The sequence below is a fragment of the Bos mutus genome, chromosome 25 (genome assembly GCF_027580195.1).
Source record: "Bos mutus isolate GX-2022 chromosome 25, NWIPB_WYAK_1.1, whole genome shotgun sequence".
NCBI lineage: Eukaryota > Metazoa > Chordata > Mammalia > Artiodactyla > Bovidae > Bos > Bos mutus.
Window position 1 is genome coordinate 16902071 of NC_091641.1, and position 25613 is coordinate 16927683.

Here is a 25613-nt window from a genome sequence, read left to right on the forward strand (position 1 = left end):
TTCGTTGCTGCATGGGCTTTTTCTAGTTGTGGAGAGCAGGAAAGCACAAGTCACTCAGTTGGGTCCAATTCTTTGTGACCCCATGGGCTATACAGTCCATGGAATTCTCCAGGCCAGAATACTGGAGTGGGTAGCCTTTCCCTTCTCCAGGGGTCTTTCCCGACCCAGGGATGGAACCCAGGTCTCCCACACTGCAGGCAGATTCTTCACCATCTGAGCCACCAGGGAAGCCTCTAACTAGTGGTGCATAGTCTTCTCATTTCAGTGGCTTCTCTTGTTGCTGAGCTAGGGCTCCGGGGGCAAAGGCTTCAGTAGTTGCGACACATGGGCTCAGTAGGTGTGGTTCCTGGACTCTAGAGCACAGGTTCAATAGTTGTGGTACATAGACTCAGTTGGTCCGAGGCACGTGGGATCCTCCAGGATCAGGGACTGAACCCGTGTCTACCGCCTTGGCAGGCGAAGCCCATATTCCTACTCTTTAGAAGAGTAAGCCAAGCCACAGACAGGATAGGTATCTTGCCTGAGTGATGGCAGGAGCCTAGGAATCCGGGCTGTTTGGGTCCAGGGTTCACAGGCTCAACTACTTGGCTATGCTGCTTCTAAACCCACCATGTGACTGACCTGCCCCTATAGAAATCAGAAGCTGTTCATGTCACCGGAGGCCCCACTGTCCAAGTTCTCAAAGCTACAGAGACCAAGACCACGAGAAGCAGAAAGACTAACTTCACCATAGGGAATGCAACTAGCTGTTGGATGTAAAATGAATCTCACTCCTCTCTGCCCAGAAATGTGAACTAAAAGGCTTCATTCCAAGAAAAGTATAGATTTGGAATGTCAGCTGTTGCACTGGACAGGCTCTTGTAATGCAGCACCATTAGCTTCCACTGTCTTTTCTTCCCTCTCCCTTCTTTTTAAAAAAATTTTTTTAACATTTTCAACAAAGCAGTGGAGATCTGTAAATATGCAAGAGGCAGTTCCTGATCCCCGCAGAAAACTGAAGCTGCAAGAACACTGAGAACTGAAATGAGCAAAGGGAAGGGTCTGCTGTTTGCAGGCTGGCGCGTCTGAAACTTACAAGAAGAATCACTGGCCTCCTGCAATTGGCCACGACAGGTGCTTGGGGCCGAGGGCCCAGGAGACCGAGGTGCTGGACATGCCCCCGTGTTTTCAGGACAATACCCTGCTCCCATTCCCTGCTGAGAAAAGTGGACCAGGGAACCACAGATGAGGCTACTGAGTGTGGGTGCCTCAGCCAAGGGCAGCCATACTCAAATCTGGCCAGAATTCCACAAGGTGTCCTGAACAAAAAACTCTGCCCCACTCATTCACCATTACAAGACAAATTAGGAACACTGATTTTAAAAAAAATCACATCCTCTTTGATCCATTAATTCTACTTATAAGAGTTAACCTTTGGCTATTCCTGCACAACTGCACAGAGATGCCTGCTCTAGAATATTCTTTCCAGTACTCTTATAGTACTGGACGCTTACTCCTTGGAAGGAAAGTTATGACCAACCTAGATAGCATATTCAAAAGCAGAGACATTACTTTGCCAACAAAGGTCCGTCTAGTCAAGGCTATGGTTTTTCCTGTGGTCATGTATGGATGTGAGAGTTGGACTGTGAAGAAGGCTGAGCGCCAAAGAATTGATGCTTTTGAACTGTGGTGCTGGAGAAGACTCTTGAGAGTCCCTTGGACTGCAAGGAGATCCAACCAGTCCATTCTGAAGGAGATCAGCCCTGGGATTTCTTTGGAGGGAATGATGCTAAAAGCTGAAACTCCAGTACTTTGGCCACCTCATGCAAAGAGTTGACTCATTGGAAAAGACTCTGATGCTGGGAGGGATTGGGGGCAGGAGGAGAAGGGGACGACAGAGGATGAGATGGCTGGATGGCATCACTGACTCGATGGACGTGGGTCTGGGTGAACTCCGGGAGTTGGTGATGGAGAGGGAGGCCTGGCGTGCTGCGATTCATGGGGTCATGAAGAGTCGGACACGACTGAGCGACTGAACTGAACTGAACTCTTATAGTAGCAGAAGACTCCTGATAGCCTAGATTAGTCATTAACCAGGAAGTATTTGTCAGTCGCTCAGTCATGTCCAACTCTTTGCAATGCCATAGACTGTAGCCCACCAGGCTCCTTTGTCCATAGAATTCTCCAGGCAAGAATACTGGAGTGGGTTGCCATTTCCTTCTCCAGGGTGTTAACTGGGAACTAGTTATATATTTATGCTTTCCTGGAGGTTCGGTGGTAAAGAATCCTCCTGCAATGCAGGAGATTTAAGACACTGGCTCAATCCTTGGGTCAGGAAGATCCCCTGGAGAAGGAAATGGCAACCCACTCCAGTATTCTTGTCTGGAGAATCCCATGGACAGGGGAGCTTTGGCAGCCTACAGTCCATGGGGTTGTAAAAGACTCAGATACAGCTTAGAGCCTAAACAACAACAAGACATATATTTATGGACAAGTTCACAATTATCTTGGACTTCTCTGATGGCTCAGACGGTAAAGCGTCTGTCTACAATGTGAGAGACCTGGGTTCAATCCCTGGGTTGGGAAGATTCCCTGGAGAAGGAAATGGCAACCCACTCCAGTACTCTTGCCTTGAAAATCCCATGGATGGAGGAGCTTGGTGCAGGCTACTATCCACGGGATCGCAAAGAGTCGGGCACAACTAAGCGACTTCACTTTCTCACTTTCACAATTCTCTATATGTCATTTTTTAGTAGCAAAACCAGATCTGAACTGACATGAAATTTAAAGTCTTTATCCCACTGAATAGTAGTATAAACATTCATATTTTCCTGCACATATATTAATATATTTGACTACAGAATGTTGACCCAGGGCTATACTTGGATATTACTTTCTAAATTCTAAAAAATTAGAAACACATTTGGCTCCAAAGATGTCAAATAAAGGATTGGGTTTTTATTCATTCACAGTGAAATACTAGGCAGCCATAAAAAAGAATGAATGAGATTTGTATACATGTGCTGCTACAGGATATTCTCTAAGACACATTGTTAAGTAAAAAGAAAAATCCAGAACAATGTATTGCATGCTTAATCATTGTGTTAAAAGGCAGGGGGTGGAGGTAAGGGCAGAGAGGACAGATAGAATATTTCTGGAAGGGCAGAAATTGATTACAATGGTTGTCTCTTGGGAGGGCAACTGGGGGGCTAATGTCAAGAGCATCGTACCCCTCAATGTATTTAGTGGTTTTTTTTTTTTTAATTTCACTTATTTATTTTATTTTTGCCTGCTCTGGGTTTTCATTGCTATGCTATGGTTTTCTCTAGTTGTGGTGATTGGGGTGTTAGACCCTAATTGAGGTGCATGGGCTTCTGATTGCTGTGGCTATTCCTGCTGTGAAGCTGGGGCTCTAGGGCACACAGGCGTCAGTAGTTGGGGCACGTGGGGCTCAGGTGCCCTGTGGCATGTGGGATCTTCCCAACCAGGGACTGAACCCTGGTCCACTGCATTGACGGGCAGATTCTTAACCACCGGACCACCAGGGGAGTCCCTGCCCCTTAGTATTGATTAGGCAGGTTGATCAGACCCTCTCTGGCCTCTGAGCCGGGAGAAGGAATAACTGGAAGAGAGGAGTATGAAGACAGCACCAGGTCCAGGGCCCAGAGGGGAATGAACGCGTGTTCATGGTGGCACACAGACAAGCTGTCCAGAGAGCCTGGTCCCTGGAGGCACCTTGAATCCTCGCCTCCCTGCTTTGCTGGGTCCCCCTGAGATCCCAGTCTCCTCCTCTGCTTGGCGAACATGAAAGACGTCTCTAGTCCTTATACCACAAGGCTCTGTTAACAGCAGGAAGTGCTCGTGTGTGCGCATGTGTGCATGTGCACACTTACATGTGCGTGCAAAGGGAAGGCTTAACATTTTCTAGGCGCTTGAGTTAAATGACTTCTGCAGTCCTTTACAAAGTGAGCTCAGCAGAGGAGAGTGCTGTCAGGGGCATTTTGCAGAATCTCCCATCAGCTGCATGAGGAGGCAGTCCATTATCACAAAAGGCTCTCAGAGTGGTTTACAGTGCGGGCCCAGAGCTGCCTGCCTGGGGCGCACAGCCAGGAACCCGGAAGCCTGGAATCAGCCTACAGTCCGCCGGGAGCAAGGAAGACCCCTTCAGCTCTGAGTGCAATTGTGCTGTCTTTTCCATAAGGCCATGGCTGTCTCTGTTAAATTCTAGACACGCTAAGGAATGATCACAATTATGTAGCAACTAATATTTATGGAATATTTACTATGCACAGTGCTAAGCGCTTTATCACTGCCTTGATTCTGTATACCAAATCTCCAAGGTGGGAATTATCAAATGAGGTGAGACGGGTCAAGAGACTAGGCTAAAGGTCACAGGACAAGCATTTGAGCAGAAGCACACTGCGGGCTCCGTTCACAGAGTGGCCTGGGGCCTCCACGGCTCTGTGTTAGAGCAGGGCGTGTCCTCAACACCTTGCTCTCGAGCCCACGGTGTTTCTGTTGCCATCAGTGTGGGCCCTGATCAATAAGGGGTTGATGAATAAATATTTCTTCCTCCTCTATGTTTTCCTGTTTGCTTTTTAAAAATTTTAACACTGTATGAAAAATTTACTTTCTAATGATTTTTGAGTAAACCACAATGGCCATGATTTCAGAAATCATTAACAATTCATGACCAAAGGCCAGAAACACTACATAAACTCCACAGGCAGGAGCCGTGAATCCTTGCTAGAGAAGGGGTGGAGGATATTTTTACCAGCTACTTCAAAAGTAGCTACTGACTTCAGGCCAGCCATCCAAGCTATATTCTTTCAGAAATGACTGTCACGCTTCCTAAGCCTCTGTTAAAGCCGCCTCTTCCAGGAAGTCTTCTCTCTCTCCTCCAACACCCGCTGGGGCTTTGATCTGGATCTCCTCTATGCTTTTCTGCTATGATGTGTGCTTGTCTGTCTAGTAGGGGGTAGTGCAGGCATGCAGTGCATGGGGAAGCACCCAGGCTGAGAACTTAATAAGTATAAACGCTGGTTCTCAACATCTGTGGGCAACAGTGGGAAAGGGGAGGGTGGAGTGAATTGGGAGATTAGGATTGACATATATACATTGCGTGTGTGCTCAGTCGCTTCACTTAGGTCCAACTCTTGGCAACCCACTGGACTGTAGCCCACCAGGCTCCTCTGTCCATGGGATTCTCCAGGCAAGAATACTGGAGTGGGTTGCCATGCCCTCTTCCAGGGGATCGTCCCAACCCAGGGATCAGACACATGTCTCCTGCATCGCAGGCAGATTCTTTACCGCTGAACCACTGGGGAAGCCCTCATATATACACTATCATGTGTAAAATAGATTGCTAGTGGGAAGCTGCTGAATAAGACAGGGAGCTCAGCCCGGCACTCTGTAACAACCTAGAGGGGTGGGACTGGGCGGGGTGGGGGAGAGGCTCAAGAGGGAAGGGGCAGAAGTATACTTATGGCTGGTTCATGCTGTTGTATGCCAAAATCCAGCACAACATTGCAAAGCAATTATTCTCCAATTAAAAATAAATAATAACAGACACGCACATAAATGCTGGTTCTCATCCATGGCTGCATGTCAGAATCACTTGGGGGGAATTACAAAATTCTGATGCGTCGGTCACACCCCCAGAGATTGTGATTTAACTGATCTGGAAAGAGACCTGGGCCGTTGTTCCTGTCGTTCGGTTGCTAAGTCGTGTCCGACTCTGTACATCCCCACGGACTGTAGCACGCCAGGCTTCCCCATCCTTCACTATCTCCTGGAGTTTACTCAAATTCATGTTCACTGAGTTGGTGATGTTATCTAACCATCTCATCCTCTGCTTCCCTCTTCTCCTTCTGCCTTCAATCCCTCCTAGCATAAGGTTGTTTAAAAGCTCCCAAGTGATACAAACATGCTGTGACATTTGTGAACCGCTGACATCCAGCATCCAGCCCAAGGCCTGGTTCTGATACCTGCTTGCAGTCACGCAGGTGTGGAGGGTGGGGCAGGGAGGGTCCCATTAAAAGAGGACACGTCTTCATCAAAAGTCATTACGCAGGGACTTCCCTGGTGGTCCAGTGGCTAAGACTCCGAGTTCCCAATGCAGGAGGTCCGGGTTTGATCCCTGGTTGGGAAACCAGAACCCACATGCTGCAACTAAGGCCTGGCATACCAAACATATTTATATACACACATACATATACATTTAAATTGTATTTATTTATTTTTGGCTGTGTTGGGTCTTCCTTGCTGTGCAGGCTTTTCTCTAGTTGCAGCAAGCGAGGGCTACTCTGTAGATGCAGTTAGTGGGCTTCTCATTGAAGTGGTTTCTATTGTTGCGAAGTACAGTTTCTAGGCCACAAGCGTTTCAGTAGTTGCAGTTCCCAGGCTCTAGAGCACAGTCTCAGTAGCTGTAGCACATGGGCTTAGTTGTTCCAGGGCATGTGGGATCCTCCTGGATCGGCAGATTATTTACCACTGAGCCACCAGGAAAGCCCTAAAATGTTTTGTTTTTTAAATGCCCATTGTTGTCTCATAGGAACAAGGAAGGACTCAATGTTGCCACTCTCCATTTTGCAGAGAAGCCAGAAGCCTGCATTTTTTGGGTGAAATCTCTCAATTTTTGAATGTGATCAGCTAATTTCAGGCTTCCCAGGTGGCTCAGTGGTAAAGAATCTGCCTGCCAAAGCAGGAGACACAGGTTTGATCACTGGGTTGGGAAAATCCCCTGGAGAAGGATATGGCTACCCACTCCAGTATTCTGGCCTGGGAAATCCCATGGACAGAGGAGCCTGGTGGGCTACAGTCCATAGGGCTGCAAAAGCGTCAGACACGACTCAGAGACTAAAGAACAACAACGCTTAATTTTAAAAGATTGTCACATGGTATGGGCCAAATAAAACACAACTTTGGAGCTGAAAGTGGCCTGGCAATCTCATGGAGAACAGCTTCTCGTCCTCCCTTTGCATTGCTGGCCCACAACCATGCAGGATGGTACCCAATCCCCACTCAGGATACAAACTGCCCGTCCACCTGCCAAGGTGTGTGCTGTCCTGTATACCCGACCCCCGAAGGAACACGACACAGGACCCCATCTACTTGTTCTCACCAGCTTGTCTTTCCCTTGCCTCTCATGGGGACAAAGCTTCTGCTATACCTGGCATCCTGTGTAAGGCAGAGAAAGTCAGGAAGTGCGGACTTCACAGACAACGTGGGCAGGAATGCGGAAAGAGGAGGTGGGTGGAAAGGCATGTTATAATGTACAGGATGAGCGTCCTGGCAGCTTGCTATTAGTTTCTTTCTCTTGTTTTTCTAACCAAACAAAAGTCGTGCTAAGACAGTCAGCACTCTCTTTTTCAGTGGGCCTGAAACCATTTTAAACGTCTTTCAGGATTGAACTTGGATGTTGTGATAAACAACCCCATCCTCTGTCTTCCCTCACTTCAAGCATTTTTCAGAGGAGTGATGTGAAACTCTCTCCGCGGCTGGCATGATGGGAGTAGCCAGGAAAGTGGCAATTAGGGGAGTCCTGTTGCCAAGGAGAGAGAGGAGGGGAGGGGTAAAGTGTCTCTGCTAGTTACTGGATGCCTTGCTCCATCATTTTCCAGTGAATTTTGTAATGTGGATAAATAAGATGCTGTGATTATGCAACCAAAGGCCTCAGGTTTAAACAATTCATTCCTGGCCTTAGAGGACTGGTACTCGCTCTTGGTCATTTAATCGGGGGAGACCAGGTGCCTGCAGGCCAGTGCTCACCCCCATTCTGGCTTCTCCACCTTGAGGCTTCTGGAAGGATCTTCATGGAGACAGGTACATCTGCTTTTTTCTTTTTTCATTTTTAGGGTTTACTTTATTCCTCATGATAAAAATCAGTACATAAAACACAAGGAGGGGGGGGAAACACTTCCATAATCTTATTGCCCAGATGAAACAACTGCAAATATTTTCTTTCAACGAATCAATCGTGAATTTTAAGAGCGGCACGAAAAAAACCACCTAAAGCAGCAGTGGTCCCCAACCTTTTTGGCACCAGGGGCCGATTTTGTGGACAGTAGAGAATCTGCCTGCAATGCAGCAGACTCCAGGTTGGAACCCTGGGTTGGGAAGATCCCCTGGTGGAGGAAATGGCAACCCACTGCCTGGGAAATCCCGTGGACAGAGGAGCCTGACGGGCTAATGTCCATAGGGTTGCAAAGAGTCAGACATGACAGAGGGATTAACACTTTTGCTTTCAATTTTTCTGCAGATCAGGGTGGCATGGGGGGAGCAGTGGGATGGGAGGAGGGATGACTTCGGGATGATTTTCATAAGGTCCCTAGATCCCTCGCATGGGCATTTCACAATAGGGTTCAAACTCCCATGAGAATCTAATGCCGCTGCTGATTGACAGGAGGTGGAGCTCAGGTGGTAACGAGAGTGATGAGGAGCAGCTGTAAATACAGAGGAAGCTTCACTTGCTCACCTGCTGCCCTCTTGCTGTGCAGCTTGGTTCCTAACGGGCCGTGGACTGGTACTGGTCCATGGTCTGGGGGCTGGGGACCCCTGACCTAAAGTATTTCTACTCTGTATATTCAAAAGGACTCTCACATTTGATACTTCTTCAGAAAAATGCCCCCATCAGAAAGGAGTGGGAAGATCCACCCTAGTTCAGCTGCTGGAGTGCCCACTGGGGGCTGACACTGCAGTCTTCTTAGCATCCAAGTTCCTCAGTTATCTCCAAGCCCTCATCCCAAGAAGGTCGATTATATAGGAAGGAAAGCCATGCTGGCTGTTCTGACTACAGCTGAGAGAGGAGGTAATAGGAGAGAGGATGAGAGTCATAGTCAAGAACACAGGGTCCTTTGCAGGCCCACCCTAACCCGCCTCCTCAGAGCTGGCTGGGACGAGGCCATCACAGAAGCAGCAGCACCACGAGCTACGGAAGGAAGAATCAGGTCCTGTGGCCATTTAAGCCCCTGGATGCATCTGAGCCTGAGAAGTTTCCTTCTGTCTTTGGAATCAGGTCTGTTTACAGTCAAGAGTGTGAGTACTGAAGTGTTAATGAATTTCAAGATTCGTCGATATAGGTGATGAGCACCCAAGACTTCAGACCCCCGCTCCCATCAGCCACTAAATAAAACTCAAATGTAAACTCCCACAGGCTTGGGACTTGATCGAAGGGCCCTTCAGTCATTCACGGGTCCTACCTGCCACTTCCCCTCTCAGGCTCAATGACCTTGCAACTTTCCTTATTCGTATCTTTCTGCATTTGACCATGCTGTTTATCTGGCCTAGAAAACTACTCACTCTCAAGAGTTAACCTTTACATCAGCCTTTCTTGATACCACTGGCAGAGGTAGGTGATCTCTTTTCTGTATTGAAATCCCACCCTTTGTCCTTCTCTCCCGGGACTGGCACTTTCACACTGTACTGTGATAATCTCGTGGCACATCCCTTCCAACGGTGCTGTGCACACCCTAAATCAAGGCCTGTCTCTCATCCCTCCCTTAGTCTTAGCCCTGGTGCCTAGCACAGTGCCAGTGGGCTCAGTTTAGTACATTTCAAAAATTTCAAGAATGGTTAGTTTCAAGTATGTGGTATATTTCAATATTTTGTAGCTCTTCCCATGAAGAACTGGGGCCTATTTCCCCTTTCCCCTTGAACCTGTGTTGACCTTGTGATCTGCTTTAAAAAACAGAAGCTAGCAGAAGTGACAGCGTTCAAGTGCTGAGCCTAAGGCTCAGGAGTTTCTGAGTCTTCCACTCTTATACTCTTGAACCTCTGAACCTCAATGTGAACAAACCTGTCTAGCTTGCTGGAGGAGCGGAGGACACTGAAGGAGAATTAAAGCACCATAACGGATGCTCAGACAGCCCCAGGGTGACACAGCTATTAATGGCCAATGCATAAATAAAGCCCAGCTGCGGTCAGCAAGTGCTGGCCCATCAGCAGAATCTTTAGGGGAAGCTGAGCCCAAATGGCTGACCCTCAGAATCATGAACTAAACCCATAGTTATTTCAAGTCACTAAAATCTGGGTGACTTGTTACACAGCCATAACTGACTGATACATTCAGTAAGAGATTATTAGTGACACTGGGTTGATAACTCCAGTTGCCAACTATCATTGGGTCAGGGATTTAAGCTAGAGACTCAGAAAAGGAGATCCAGGGATCTTTAAATCACTAGCCCATTCCCTCAGATTCTTTTAAATTCCATTGCCTCCCACCAGCCCTCATCAGTGGCTCATTTACCTCCTTTTTCTCCCGAGAGCAGGACCGGCTTCTCTCAGCCTTTCGCAGAGTCTGACCTGTAGCAGTTCAAAAGCAGAACCAGAGATTTTGAGGCTGTTTTAAAACAGCTAGTTTATCACCAAAAAAGCTTTTTATTTGCAAAACTGAATAGACGGGACCAATCATAATCAAATGATTTTAAGAAAATGTAGCCTATTATGATAATGGGAAAATGGCATACTCTTGAAATAGACCAACGGCAATGAAATGGTAATTCACACACTCACATTATTTGACTATAATGAACAAAGCCTCCGCTCTTTAATCTAGAACATTATCTGCACTTTGCAAGGGCCGACAGACTGTAGTTTTTCCCAGTCAAATTACATTTTTATTAAATTGTTTGGAATTATATAAAATGCCTTCCACCGTGCGCATACATACAACCTTTGATGAGAGCGTGCCAATATGCAACGCAAACCTCCGATCTCGCCACATAGGTGCTGGTGCAAATGTGGATTAGCAGTAATCAGCCCCATTTCACATAATGGGGCAATTTCAGAGAGAATTGTTGCTTTTCTCAGAAAACTAGAAGACTAACACTGAAGGTGTGCATACATTTCACAGATCGACATCAGGATGTTTAAATATGCTACTCCAAATGCAGTTTTTACAACTCTGATGGAAGCGGCCATTATGAACGGAGTCCCTGATGGAAAATTAATGAATCGCTTTGGTTTTAGAACATAAGATGGGAGTCTCACTGCACACCATCAGTGTGTCTCACAAATTGTCCAACTTCACTCTCGGGTGGCTATCCGTGAGAATGTCACAACCACATGTTCTGTTAACCAGGAGCATTCTGAAGGTGGGAACAGAAAGGCTGAGTGATGACTTATTGAGAGGCAAGAGAAATGGACAGAGTCAGAGAGGAAAGACTCTCTTTTTTTAATTAATTTGGCTGTGCCAGGTCTTAGTTGTGGCACGTGGGATCTCGTTCCCTGACAGGGGATTGAACCCGGGCTCCTTGAACTGGGAGCACGAAGTCTTAGCCACGGACTGCCAGGTAAGTCCCAGATGTTTATCTTTGCATGTGGTCACTTCTGGTGGGTCCACATGTGAGTAAGATGCAGAGAGCTGCTCATAGCTGGTAAAAAAGCTCAGGTCAAGGGATGAGGCTCTTTCCAAAAAAGGATAAGGGAAAAAGCAAAGGTGCAAAGATGAACCTCTGGCACTGGCCAAACTTTGGGCCAATACATAAAAGGATGTAGAAAAGCGGTAGCTATTTGTAGGAGACGCTGGGTAATACAGTATCATAGTATAGCAGACACCATTGGAGGTATCTGCTCAGCTCATGATGACACCCTAGACTGCTCCCTTCTCTCTTTCCTTCCTCTCTATCCCCAGGGTGATCCTGTGGCAACCATGACTGTACATGACCCCATACCCTGAATTTGGTATGCTCCACTGGGTATGGGCCCTTGACCCAATCACAGCCAATGAGAATCCCAGCCCCCAACATTTGAAATTGATTCTGAAAGAGAGAAGAGAGAGGGCCGGAGCAAGGCTACCTCCACGTGTGAGCAGCCACCAGCCACTGGCTTTAGGGACAGATAAACACAGAATGACAAGACGGAGTGAATGGATCTGACACGCTCAGCATGCATGCCTTTGTGTTTCACAGACACCTACTTTGATTAGGTTCTTCGTGTGTGTGTTTGCTTTTTTTTTTTTTTTGGCCTTAAGACAACCTAGGGTTTTAAAGACGAAAAAGAACCCAGAAAAGGACTTCCCTGGTGGTCCAATGACTGAGAATCCAACTGCTAACGCAGGGCACCTGGGTTTGATCCCTGGTGTGATAAAATTTCACACGCCTTGGGGCAACTAAGCCCTTGAGCCAAAACGTCTGAAGCCTGAGAACTCTAGGGCCCATGTTCCGCAACAAAAGGAGCCACTGCAAGGAGAAACCCACACACTGCAACTGGAGAAAGCCCAGCACAGCCAAAAATAAAATTAATTAATTACTTAAAAAAAAAAAATAGCCCAGAAAAAGATACCACTGTGATGCAGGATGCCCATAGCGGGGGAGGTTTCACATGTGTGGACAGGGGGTAGATGAAAACACTCTGTACTTTGCACTCAATTTCCCTATGAACCTAAATCTGCTCCATAAAATAAAGTTTATTGATTAAAAAAAATAGCCTGGGATCTAGGGATCAGGTGATCCAGGTTGTCATGTCGATTTTAACCTGACTTCTGATCCCTAATGCTCTGGGGCAGGAGCTAGGGTGGACGGCTCCTCCAAACCCTTGTGCACACCTGCTCTGGCTGTTGGTTGAGGGCCTCTGAGTCGGCCCTAAGGTAGACCAGAGAGGACATACCAGGTAGTAGGCCATGCAATGAGGAGCCGGGAGCTGGAAGGGGACAGAGCAGACTGGAGACCGGGACTGCTGGGCGGACAGATCAGGGAGGTCTAGCAGTCAGTAAGATGGCTGCAGAGCCAAGCAAAGCCCAGGGCAAGGGCCAGGAGCAGGAGGGAAACAAAGCTGGTTCAGGGTGAACACAGCAGACCCCAGAGTCCGGCGGAGGCCCTTCACGTGCTGGTCACACACATGCACGAGGATCCAGTCCAGGGGATTGCTGACATGTTATGAGATCTTGGATAACTCACAGGATCCAACAGGTTCTTTCTGGGCCATATTTTCTTTCATTTTTTTTTTTTTTTTTTTTTAATGAGAAGTAGGCTGAATCACCTAATGAGTTTGCTTTCCACCTCTAAAATTCTGTGATACCAATAAAGAGCAATAAAGAAAATTAGGGTGGGCAATAAAAAGAAAATATTAATGCAAAGAACAGAGAGCTTAACCACTGAAATTTGCAAGCAAATTTCTCTATCGGAGTTAATTAGAAGCTTCTTTATTCATTAAATTGGAAGATAATTTGCTTATTTTCCAGTGAAGATAATTCACTCTAATTATGCACGTTTGTTATCAAATGCCTCTGTCCTCTCATCACTGAGCCCCTCTCCTCTCCAGGTAGCTCAGTGTGGAGACGGCTCCTTCTCCCCACGGACAGAAGGAACCAGATTACATGGCGCCTGTCTACTGCACTTAGCTCCTCTGAGTGGCTTCCTACCAAGATCGACTCAGGGAGGGGGGAAGAAGGTGACATTAACATCAATATATGCTGCTTGCGAAATGAAGGGGCTGTTCCTCCGCATTTTGCAAGGTGACCCTGCCAGCTGTGGCCAGAAAACAATAAATAAGGCTAAATGTAAACACTACATGTGCACCTCACTTTAGAAAACAGATGTGGGCCTGGGGAAAAGAAAAAAAAAATGACTGGATTGAATTGTTGTAAATACAATACCATTCTCCCATGTAGGCTTTCAGAGAGATTGTATCTGCACTTAGGATTAATTTTCAATGGTTGGAAGATTCTGACACTTCAGTTTTACTTTGCTCTAGATGCAGATAATAATGTTCATCGCTGCCACTTAGAGGGAAGTTGCATTTTCCTTGGATGTTAGATTCTGAAGTCGGCAGGCATGGGAAAATCAGTGTCAAAATTCCCCTTGGAAAAGAGCCTTAAATGTCTCGTAAAGAACAGTCTCCAGGACACAAGATTTTATACCCACTGATGTAGACCTATGCGCATGTATAATATTTGGTGCATTTGGAAATGCATGGTATGTGATAAAAACATATGCAAAATATAACTTTATGATATTTCTAATTAAACTATTTTTAATTTTTATGATCTATGCTTTTTTTTACATATTCATTTTTATTTATTTATTTGGCTGTGCCATGTCTTAATTGTGACACGTGGGATTTCTGATCTTAGTTATGGCACGTGGGATCTCTAATTGCAGCAGGCGGAATCTATTTCCCCGACCAGGGATGGAATGCAGCTCCCCCTGCTTTGGGAGATGTGGAGTCTTAGCCACTGGACCACCAGGGAGGTCCCTAAGTTATAACTATTGTAATTATTTCCCTCTATTTTTTTTGGCTTGGGGTAGGAGGAACTTGTCAGAGGTTGGGGCACGAACCGGGCACCAATATGATGAAGGTTAAATGTTCTGGACTGGAGAAGGCAATGGCACCCCACTCCAGTACTCTTGCCTGGAAAATCCCATGGATGTCCATGGGGTCGCGAGGAGTCGGACACAACTGAGAGACTTCACTTTCACTTTTCGCTTTCATGCATTGGAGATGGAAATGGCAACCCACTCCAGTGTTCTTGCCTGGAGAATCCCAGGGACAGGGGAGCCTTGTGGGCTGCTGTCTATGGGGTCGCACAGAGTTGGACACGACTGAAGCGACTTAGCAGCAGCAGAAATGTTCTGGACAGGACACCTACTAAGGGCCAGGATCTATGCACCTGCTTCATCTCCTGTATTCTCACATCCATTCCTCCAGGTCAGGAGTCAATAGGCTTTCTTTATAAAGGGCCAGAGAATAAAATTAAAAAAAAAAAAAAATTTACAGGTCATAGAGTCATGCAGTTTTAAGGTCTCTGGTGCAACTACTCAACCCTGCCATTGGAGGGTGAAAATAGCCATTGATATACGTAAACAAACCAGTATAGGAGGGCTCTCCAGGTGGCTCAGTGGTAAAGCATCTGGCATCCGCCTGCCAAGTAGGAGACCTGGGTTTGATCCCTGAAGAAGTTTATTTCTTCTGCTGTCCAAATATGAGGGCTCATCCTGTTCTCATTTTATGTATCTATGTCATTTCATTTAAATGGCAAATATCCCACTGAGATGCCACTTCATCTCAATCATTGGGCTGGCAAAAATCCAGAGATGTGACAATATACTGCTGACGAGAGCTGGGAAGCAGGCCTTTTAGAGTACTGTTGGGAGACGTATAAAATGATGCAGGCGCTGTGGAGGGGATTTTGGCAACATCTTCAGAGAGGCTTTTGGCAGTATCCCTTTAAGCTAGCAATATCATTTCTAGGAATCAACCGGGAAGAAATACCTCCACAAACAGGAAACAAATGCACGCACGAGGTATTCCCTGCATCGTAATTTGCAATGGAAAGTATGAGAAGTGACCTATAAGTCTATTACAGCGGGTGACTGGCTGAATAAATACGGCGGATCCACACAAGGGAATGGAATACTGGGTGAGAGAATGGCAAGCTGATAAGACGGCCATATGTTCAGTGAAAAACTCGAGGGGCAGAAACTTGACATTATATGATTCTTTTCTCTGTGAAAGAGGGAAATAAGACTGTATTGGTTCTATTTATACTGAGAACCACCTGGAAAGCACATGCACGAGAGCGACTGCTCAATGTAAATTTTTTATATTGTTTTTATTTTTGAAGGATTTAGATGGATATATTTCCTATTCAGGAAACTAAAATACTTTGCTGTACAGCAGAAACTAACACAACCATGTAAAGCAACTAAACTCCAAAAAAAAAAAAAAAAAAGCAAGAAACAAAGGAAATCACACTATGATTGGAATTGGCATAAGAAATTTAACTAGTATATCAGAAAACATGATATATGTGAAAGTCACTCAGTTGTGTTCTGCTCTGTGACCCCATGGACTGTAGCCTTCCAGGCTCCTCTGACCATGGAATTCTCCAGGCCAGAATACTGCAGTGGGTAGCTATTCCCTTCTCCAGGGGATCTTCCCAACCCAGGGATCAAACCCAGGTCTCCCTCATTGCAGGTGGATTCTTTACCATCTGAACCACCAGGGAAGCCCAGAAAACATGATACATAGAATGCAACAACAACAAAAAATGTATTTTGGACTCTAAAAAAAAAAAAAGAAACTAGAATAGACTTAAAATATTAAATGTCCAAAAGGTCTGGTTCAGATTTTTTTAAAATATAGTGAAAAATGCTGTTGACATTCCCATCCAAGGTGCAAGGGAGGGAAAAAAAGTAAGCTTCCATGGACCTTGCTTGAAAGAAAGCACAATCGGAGGACAAACTGCCTTTTTTTTTTGGCTGCACCACGGGATCTTGGTCCCCAGCCAGGGATCAAGCCCGCCCCCGCCTTCTGCCCACGTCTGCAGTGGAAGCCCGAGGTCTTAAAGCAGTGGACCAGGGAAGGTGCTGAACTACTTCTTTCAAGACATCAGTCAGTAATGTGTAAGAGATAAGAATAAAATAAGGATGAAATATGGTTTCTGGACATTGAAACAATCTCTAAACTAAGCCAGTAGGCTGGTGGTGACCTGCTTGTTTATTTGAGGGTAAAGGTTTTTTTGATTTGTTTGTTTGTTTTTAAATAAAATGGCTAGACAAGGTGAGAAAGGAAAAAGAAAAAAGGAAAGGAAGATTACAACCTGTCCAGATGGGTTGTCCCGGGCTCATGATTTCCAAGTATTTACTGAGCACCTGCCACTGCCAGGTTCCTCCCCAGGTGACAGTTCTTGGAATTCCCTATCATCTACAACAGGCTTCCCTGGTGGCTCAAACCGTTAAGAAACCGCCTGCAATGCAGAAGGCCCGGGTTCGATCCCTGGGTCAAGAAAATCCCCTGGAGAAGGGAATGGCAGCCCCCTCCAGGATTCTTGCCTGGGAAATCCCACGGACAGATGAGCCTGGTGGGCTATAGTCCATGGGGTTGCCAAAGAGTCAGGTATGACTTTAGCAACTAAACCAGCATCACCGTCATATGCAACAGCAAAGCCACGAAGCTCAGAGAAGTAAGGTAACTTGCCCAAGGTCACAGAGCAACAAAGGGAAAGAACTTGGGTTAGCAACCCGTCAGCCTAGCTGCTAATCCACTGCTCACTACACCTGGCAGTCTGCCCGCCTGTCCTTCAACTCCAGGAATGGGAGTGCCCCAGCCCCACTGGCCTTCAGCCCCATCCCAGCTTTCTGAACCTTGATCCTGGCTTCTACCTACAGCCTCTGCAGAGACATGTGTGGCAGAGGAAAACGGCAGGGTGGGGACAGGGCTGAGCCCCTGCCCAGCCTAGTGAGGAATCATGATTCGTCTCCAGCTGCTGGTTTCCAGGCAGAAATGTTGGCTCAGTTTTGTCGGGTGAGATTCTTCCAGAAGAGCACAGTTTTGTGAAAAAGCTTCTAATTTTTAATGTTGACAAGCAATTAAAAAAATGTCAGTGCTCTGGACAGGCCCAGCAAAAGAGGCCTCTTGGGACTTCCCAGGTGGTCCAGTGGTTAAAACTTCGCCTGCCAGTGCAAGGGGTGTGGGTTTGATCCCTGGTTGGGGAACTAAGATCCCACATGTCTCATGGCCAAAAAACACAAAACCTAATACAGAAACAATATTGTAACAAATTCAATAAAGACTTAAAAAAAAAAGAAGAAGCCTCTAGTTTCTAACCTAACAGACAGCTAGGGCAGAAGATGGGAAAATCCCTCCTCCCATTACTTCCTCATCTGTGTCATGGACCCTTTCTTGTGCATGTGGGTGGGGAGAGACCTCTTTAAGGAAATCTCATCATAATAACTAAAATCTATTAGACAAAGAGCATGACTGTTTGGGAGCCAAGTAAACAAACATTGGCTCCGAGACACACTTTCCTCTTCAAATTCTTCTTGTGCACCTCCAGGCTGGTTCTGTTCCTTTGAGTTCCATCCTGTTTTCTGAACACCCGAAACAATATCCCTGTCACTCTTCCTTTGCATTTTCTGTAGAAATGAAATTCCCAGGGCCCAGTTTACTGCCAAATTACCTAAGATAAACAAGTCATGCTAAGATCCTCTTTTCCTTTCCAAACCTAAACAGCAGCTGGCAGCTAGAAATGGTTATTTATAACCTGCACACCGTTCCACTCATTTGCTTGGTTTAGAAATGCTTAGCCGTGCATTCTCTGGCTGGGCTTTGTAATCAGATGAGAGCCTGGGGGGGATGCTGTGCGGTGGCTAAGAGGCTGGGCTCTGGGTCAGCCACTCATTACCTGTTTGTGAGTCCTAATAGTTCCGACTCCATTTCCATCCATCTTAAGGTTAAGGTAGGACATGTAAGGGACTTCCCCCGGGCTCCAGTGGCTAAGCATCAGCCTTGCAATGCAGGGGTCTCAGGTTCAATCCCTGGTTGGGGAGCTAAGGATCCCACATGCTGCAGAGTAACTAAGCCCAAGAGCCGCAACTGAGCCCATGTGCCACAACTGGGACCCGAGGCAGCCAATAAAAACAAACAAACAAACAAACACACACAGAAGTGTCCTGCACATAGTAGGTACCCAGCAGTAGGAAACTTACTTAGTACTTAGCAGCAGAGGAAACCTTAGCTGTTTCCTCTCCCAGAAACAGCTGTTCGTGGATCTCAGGGAGTTCTGGTGATCTCTGGTACCCAAACATATCCTCAATCTGCCACTTCCTCTCCATCATCCCTTTGTGAACTCCGTTATCTCATCAATAACCACCTGGTAGATCTCCAGCCTCTGCTATTCCTGGCTTCCCCCCCAACCCCACCCCAGGCAGCCATCTAAAAATAAGACCTCATCATTCGCCTGCTTGACCATCCTCTGGTGTATTTCACTTTGTACACTTCCCTCTTCCCTCCTTTATGTTCACACCTCTGCAGCTCCCAGTCTTCTCCCTGGATTCAGGATCCCTTCCTGCCTCGGGGCCTTTGTCCTTACCCCCTAGGTCTTCTTGTCAATCAGGTCTCAGCCTAAAGGGACCCCCTTGCTCAGAGAGGACTAGCGCCCAGCTCTCCCGACTTTGATCTACACAGCACTTATCTGATCTCTTTTTTTGATGATGCGGTCTGCCTGCCTTACTAGATATCAGCTCTGTGAGATCAGAGGCTGCTGGCTGGCTTTTTTTTTTTTTTTTACTTACTGTATTACCCACACCTGGAACAGTGCCTAGAATGGAGTAGGCTTGGGGAGACATTTCTGAAATCGATGAATGAGTGAATGACCAAATATCTGAATGGAAAGGCAGGAGGCATGATTACCAACGGCTATAAAGACTTCATCTTCTCTTACAATGTGTTTTCTTGACCCTTTCCCCTTGCTCTTTCCGGGACAGCGAAATGAAATATGACAAAGTAAGTTTAATACACCATTGGAGATAATTGAAAAATATTGATTTTTTTTTCATTTGAAATAGTAAAGATAAGTAAATGCCACACATCTGTAATCTAATTGGTGGTCTCTGTGAGACATGCTTCCTAGGCTAAAATGGACTTTGGTCTACCTCTGTATCCATCATACAAGCTTCCAAACTTACTCCCATGCCACACTCCCCCGCCTCCCATTCCAGTTCCCCAGGGAATACAAGTGAGGCCCCTGGATTTGTGAAAATATGTGTATGTATATGTGCATTCAAATTAAAGTGTCCTTTGGGTATTTTCACCCTCTCTCCAAACTAATAGTATCTTGGAAGACATGAGACTGTGCAGAAGATCCCCAAATTCCCAAGGAAAAAGATGCAATCCTTCCCCTGACAGCTAATTTTACTGAGAGCTCATTAAGTACTGGGAACTGTTCTAACTGAATTCACTTGGTTCTTGCAACAGCCCTATGGGAAGATCCTACTATTAAACTCCATTTTACAATTTAAGAGTCTAGGTACTGAGATGAAGTAACTAACCCCCACCCCCTACCCCCCACCCTGGGCTGAGATCACACGGCTGGGAAGAGGAGTTCCAGAATTTAAACCCCTTTAGGTCAACTCCGGGATGAGTTTGAGCAAACTCTGGGAGATAGTGAAGGACAGGGAAGCCTGGCATGCTGCAGTCCATGGGGTCACAAAGAGGTAGACACAAGTTACCAACTCAACAACAACAGGTGAGCATCATCAACAAGAAGAGAAGGAGTTGTGTTGTTTGTCTCTAAGTTGTGTCTAACTCTTTTGTAACCCCATGGACTGTAGCCCACTGTGGGATTTGGGATTTCCCAGTCAAGAACACTGGAGTGGGTGGCCATTTCCTTCTCCAGGGCACCTTCCTGACCTAGGGATTGAACCCACATCTCCTGCAAGTCTCCTGCACTTGTAGGCAGATTCTTTACCCCTGAGCCACCAGGGAAACCCTTGAAGAGAAGGAGAGGAGAGTCCAAATTCTCAGCCCTGGTTTTTATGGTTCCCCTCTGCATGGTTAAAATAAAATCTCCATCCCAATGGAAGCAGGAGGCAGAACTCCCACTGTGCAGGCTCACTGGGAGAAAGGCTTTGTCCTGGGGGTAGAAGCAATGCACTGAAAGAGATCTGGGCCTTGTTCTCCACTCCTGGGCTGCCCGTCAGGGGTTTTTAACCACCCACCTCCCCCCATGCCATGGCCTCCACATCTTATAAATGATAGTGATCAGACTACATTCAAAGTCACTTACTGGCTGAAACTAGCCCATATACATTTGTCTGGTCTCCAAAAAACAATGTTTTTTTTCCAGCTAACATTTAAAACTGGGCAGATTTCACACGTATAAATCCTGAGTTCTGGATTCTTTTGAAAAACTGAAAAATCAGTTGACATGGGGTCTGTGTTCCTGCCTAGCAACAGTTGTTGGGAGCTGAGGGCAATGGCCCGCCAGATGGCGTGGTACCCTCTGGTTCCTTACCCCCACCCATCTCCCCAGTTGTCTCTCTGCCACTGAGGTCAAGTCCAAGTTGCCATTTATCAGCAGGTCTCACAGTTTTTTCCCTACAGTAAAGATGCAAGTGAAGGTTCATGGGTTCACGTTTCTGGGAGAATGAATCATTGTCATCATAAGTACTTACATGTGTACTTTTTACGTGCTAACCCTTGATCTAAGGGCTGGGCAGCTATTAATGTATTTAATTCTCACAACAACCTTAGGAGGTGAATACCTTTATTATCTCTATTGTAGAGATGACAGAGGGCTTCCCTGGTGGCTCAATGATAAAGAACCTGCCTGCCAATGCAGGAGACTCAGGTTCAATCCCTGGGTCAGGAAGATCCCCTGGAGAAGGGAATAGCAACCCTAGGGGCTTCCCTGATAGCTCAGCTGGTAAAGAATCCGCCTGCAATGTGGGACACCTGGGTTCGATCCCTGGGTTGGGAAGATCCCCTGAAGAAGAGAAAGGCTACCCACTCAGTATTCTGGCCTGGAGAATCCCATGGACTGTATAGTCCATCGGGTCACAAAGAGTCGGACACGACTGAGCTACTTTCACTTTCTAGTATTTTTGCCTGGAGAATCCCATGGACAGAGGAGAAGCCTGGGGGACTACAGTCCGTGGGGTCACAAAAGAGTTGGACACAACTTAGCAACTAAACAGCAACAACATAGAGGACCGAGACGGAGGAAGCCACAAGCTTTAAGAAATTAGTAGAGGGCAGATTTCTTTAGGAAATTCCCAGATATGCAAAATATATTCAGGTGTTGAAAGAACCTGACGCAAAGCAGCATAATGAAACAAACCCTGGCTGCCGCTGTGTTATATTACCTGCCCGGTCCCTGCAGGCTTCTACATCTATGACATCTCTACAGGATCTTCAGGGCTCTGAGATATATCAGCATCCCCAGATGGGATCCTAGACTACATCTGTCAGGTCCCTTCCAGCTTTAACCTTCTGTGATTTTATGTGGATTTATACAATGTATCTAATTATTTTGGGCCTCTTTGGAGAGGACCCACACACACACATACACACATCATGAAGTTCAAGTTCACTAGAGTTTAGAAAAGTGTCATGGTCCCTGCAGGGGTCCAGTGGTTGGTGACTAGACATATGTGATGCTGCATTCACCTGTAGCTTTACTATCCCCGAGGGACGTAAGTCAGGGGCCGTGTCTGAAGAATCCATCAGCCCAGGGTGGTCAAGGTAGCATCAGGCTCCAAGATGAGATGGGAGACAGCAGTGACCGGGACTTCACTGGGATAGAGAAGGGGGGAGCATAGGAACACTAAATGAAAAGTAGAGGAAGAACAAAATACAACTAGAGGCTCTGGGGTGTAGTAAAGGTAGCTAGGCTAGAATATAGTTAAGACGGGTTGAATGATTGCAAAGTACAAAGTCTGGATGAACCATCCTTGTCCACCAGAAAAACAGAAACCAGCCGAGGTCTCTGGAACTTGGCCTGGAGGCTTGGCTACAAGGGCTTTTTCTCTGCTTTATGGAGACCAGCCAGAAATTCACTAAGGATCAAGTAAATGGGCTCATCTCTTTCCTGGTTACAATGTCAACCCAGCAAACACTCATGGGCATCTCCCTGTGCCAGTCCTTGGGCCAAGTGTTGGGCATGCAAAGAAACAAGAGTGGGTCTCTCTCCCTTGCACAGAGAGGGAGAAAGGTGCAGAGCCCAGTAACCGTGATCTAGCACCACTCCTGAGAGGTCATGGGATCCAGAACCACGTGAGAGGAGCTAATTCCACACGTGACACCAGTCACTGTTAATCTATGGCATGAAGTGACTTGAGAGAAGGGCACGGCTGGCAGGGAGCAGAGAAAAGGCAAGGCAGGGAGGTGGGAAAGGATACTGGAATGATTGAGGCCAGCTTCCCCAGGTGGCTTGGCTAGGGGTTGAAATCACAGATGCCTGAAGGCCAGCCCAGTGTACTCAATGTAAGAAGTAAACACTTGATGACTGGCACCACCAGCCAGAAGACTGAGTCAAACTGTCATCGCAAGTCCAAGGTCAAGAGGGTGGCCACTGTTTAGTGCTGGAGGACTGGGGCTGTGTAGGAAGGCAGGCCCTGTGGGGCTAAAGCTCCACTTTACTGGGAGACATTAAAAGTCCAGGTTTTATGGGAAACTAACCCTGACTATACATTGGAAGGACTGATGCTGAAGCTGAAGCTCCATCTGATGGAAAGAACTGATTCATTGGAAAAGCCCCTGATGCTGGGAAAGATTTAAGGCAGGAGGAGAAGGGAGCGACAGAGGATGAGATGGTTGGATGGCATCACTGACTCAATGGACATGAATTTGAGCAAACTCCAGGAGATAGTGATGGACAAGGAGGCCTGCTGGGCTGCAGTCCATGGGGTTGCAAAGAGTCGGACACAGCTTAGCAGCAGAACATTATTTTTAAATGTAGGAAAACACATCTATAGCCCCAGTATAAAGCCTCTGAGCATGGGAATGGGTGGGTGAGTATCTGAAAATGACAGGGATGGGGGCAGGGGGTGGAGGGGGACACCAGCAGGCCAACTGAGGGATAGGGGAAGGGAGGGGACAGCTTCCCCAGGGAAATTCTCTGGTTAAAGGTTCTATGTCCACAGGGCAACTGTTCTAGGTCTACAAGGCTCAGGCTATTCAAAACCCCATGGGGCATCAATAGTCAGCCCAGGGTATTGGACAAGGTATGTGGAGGACAAGGATGCTTTCTTATTCCTACACAAAGTACTCTATAAACAGCTCCAAGCTCCTCCTTCTAACCACCCATGTTGCTTCTTGTAAGCCCCCTCCTACGTGGGAATAGAGGAGCAGCCTCAGAGTCCAGGGAGAGCTGGGAAAGTAGTTCGGGATGGTGTCTTTTAAACTGTGTTTTTTCTTTCACCAGCCTAAAGGGCAAGCCTCGCTTGCAGACTCGCTCCCCAGGCTCGCAGACTCGCTCCCCAGGTGTGAGAACCGGGTCAGCACTGGCAGGGACAGGTCTTTGATGACACACTAGAATGTAGACTTTACTCAAACGAGTCCTGGTTCTGCCACTGACTAGCTCGTAGTACAAAATGAGCATAATTACAGCAGCATATTGAGCCATCGAAAGGACCAAACTGAGTCCTCTGCAGCTGATGTTGGCAAACTCCTCCTGTGAAGGGCCAGACAGCAAATATTTTTGGCTTTGCGGGCCATATGGTCCCTGTCTCAATGAGTCAACTCTGCCACTGAAGCATGAAAACAGCCATGGACTGTGGGTGTACGTTTGTACATAAATAGGTGTGGCTCTGTTCCAATAAAACTTTATTTACAAAAGCCAGCAGTGGACCAGAGTGCTTTGGGCGTGGGGAACACCTTTACAAATGTTATCTTCTGGGGATCACCAAGTTGGACTAAAGTTATGTTTATGTATGGCTTTCTCACCCAACTCTGAAGTTCTTAAGGGAAGAGAATATAAGGCCTCCCCTTTCTTTTCTCCCAGATTAAAGCTAAAAGAAGAAGCAAAGCACAGTGTGGTACACGCTAAAGTGTACAGGGATTTTCAAAATGGTCCCAGTTAATACTAGGGCAGGACTGTAACTTCAAATACCTACAGGGGCCCACGTAGCTATCAGAGGCAACGAGGGAAGCCAGCCAGGTCGGGGCTGTGATGGACTGGAAAGAGATCTTCTCTTCTTAGGGGGTGGTCTCCACATAGCTCCCGCAGAGGGAACTCCTGCCATGCTGAATTTCAATTTGATATTAACTTTATTGATATATATTGGGATTCATAAATTGACTTTTCCAGTATTTAAAAAAAAACATAATTGGAGATTTATGAGAAATCTTCCAGTTTTTCAGTGGTGACAACATATTCAAAAAAATTGAAAGAAAAAAATTATGGGCCAAATAAATATGCTCGTGGGCTGACTCAGCCAGAGGCTCTCAGTTTGCAACCTCTGATATAAAGATTTCATTTTCAAATTTTCTCCATCTCTGTTTTTTAAGGATAAAAAAAATTGTAACTTATGTCTTTAAAAATCAACTTTACAGAGAACGCGGAGAAGAGTACACTGAGCTCCCAGCCCCTCTTCACCTGGATTCAGTCTAATTCATCTTGATGTCTCTGGATCCCAGTGCACAGGAGGCGCTGAAATGTGGAGTCACTGAAAGAATGCCCCAAAGAAAAATAAACAAAACAGAGTGTGCCAAGTTCCTGTGAGCTAAAACTCCAGGATGGAATGAATGCTGAGGAACGGCAAGGGAAAAGAAATCAATCAGATAGAAGGACTGAAGCCAAGGAGGAAGGGGAAGAGAACCAACACACAGACGACATGGACCACACATTTATTTTGCCTGCTGAATGCTTTCTTTGTTTTATTTTATTGTTATTATTATTATTTTGGCTTGATTTATTTTCAGTAGGAAGAGAAACAGACAAATCACCAGGACCCCAGGTAAACACCGCCCAAGGACAGAAAAGATGAGACACGCTGACAGTGTACTTTCTGCAAAACCATACTAATTCAACTATCACCCGTTTTGCAGTTTGGGGTTATTTAGACAAGCGAGGCTAAATTTCATGTTGGCATTATTAATTCTTAGAGAAAGTTTGCTAAGCAAATGAACAGTATAAATAGGGGAGACGTCGAATATTTGCTCTGGGGGGAACTAAAGCAAACGCGTAGCTTTAAAATCCTATCTAATTATCTCGATGCGCTGAACTTTTGTCTAATTATCATGTTCCTGCAAAACTGAGGAGAATTTTTTTTTCTCTCAGCTATCTCATATTTTAAAAGCATGGGGGGGAATTCCACTTTGACATAAAGGTGAACATTTTCAGAGGCAGAAGACTCCTACACTGCCAATTTACTTTTGTGTAAATAAACCATGTCAAACATTGGGATTTCTTT

General features: G+C 46.3%; 1 protein-coding gene across 1 annotated transcript in view; it reads right to left on the reverse strand.

Annotated features, from left to right (window-relative positions):
• KATNIP (katanin interacting protein) overlaps positions 1-25613 on the reverse strand; it is a 229622-nt gene that overhangs the window by 199001 nt on the left and 5008 nt on the right. Inside the window, exon 2 of the mRNA XM_070362218.1 lies at positions 10226-10281. Within this exon, the coding sequence (XP_070218319.1) occupies positions 10226-10281 (56 nt within the window). The remainder of the gene's footprint in view (positions 1-10225; positions 10282-25613) is intronic.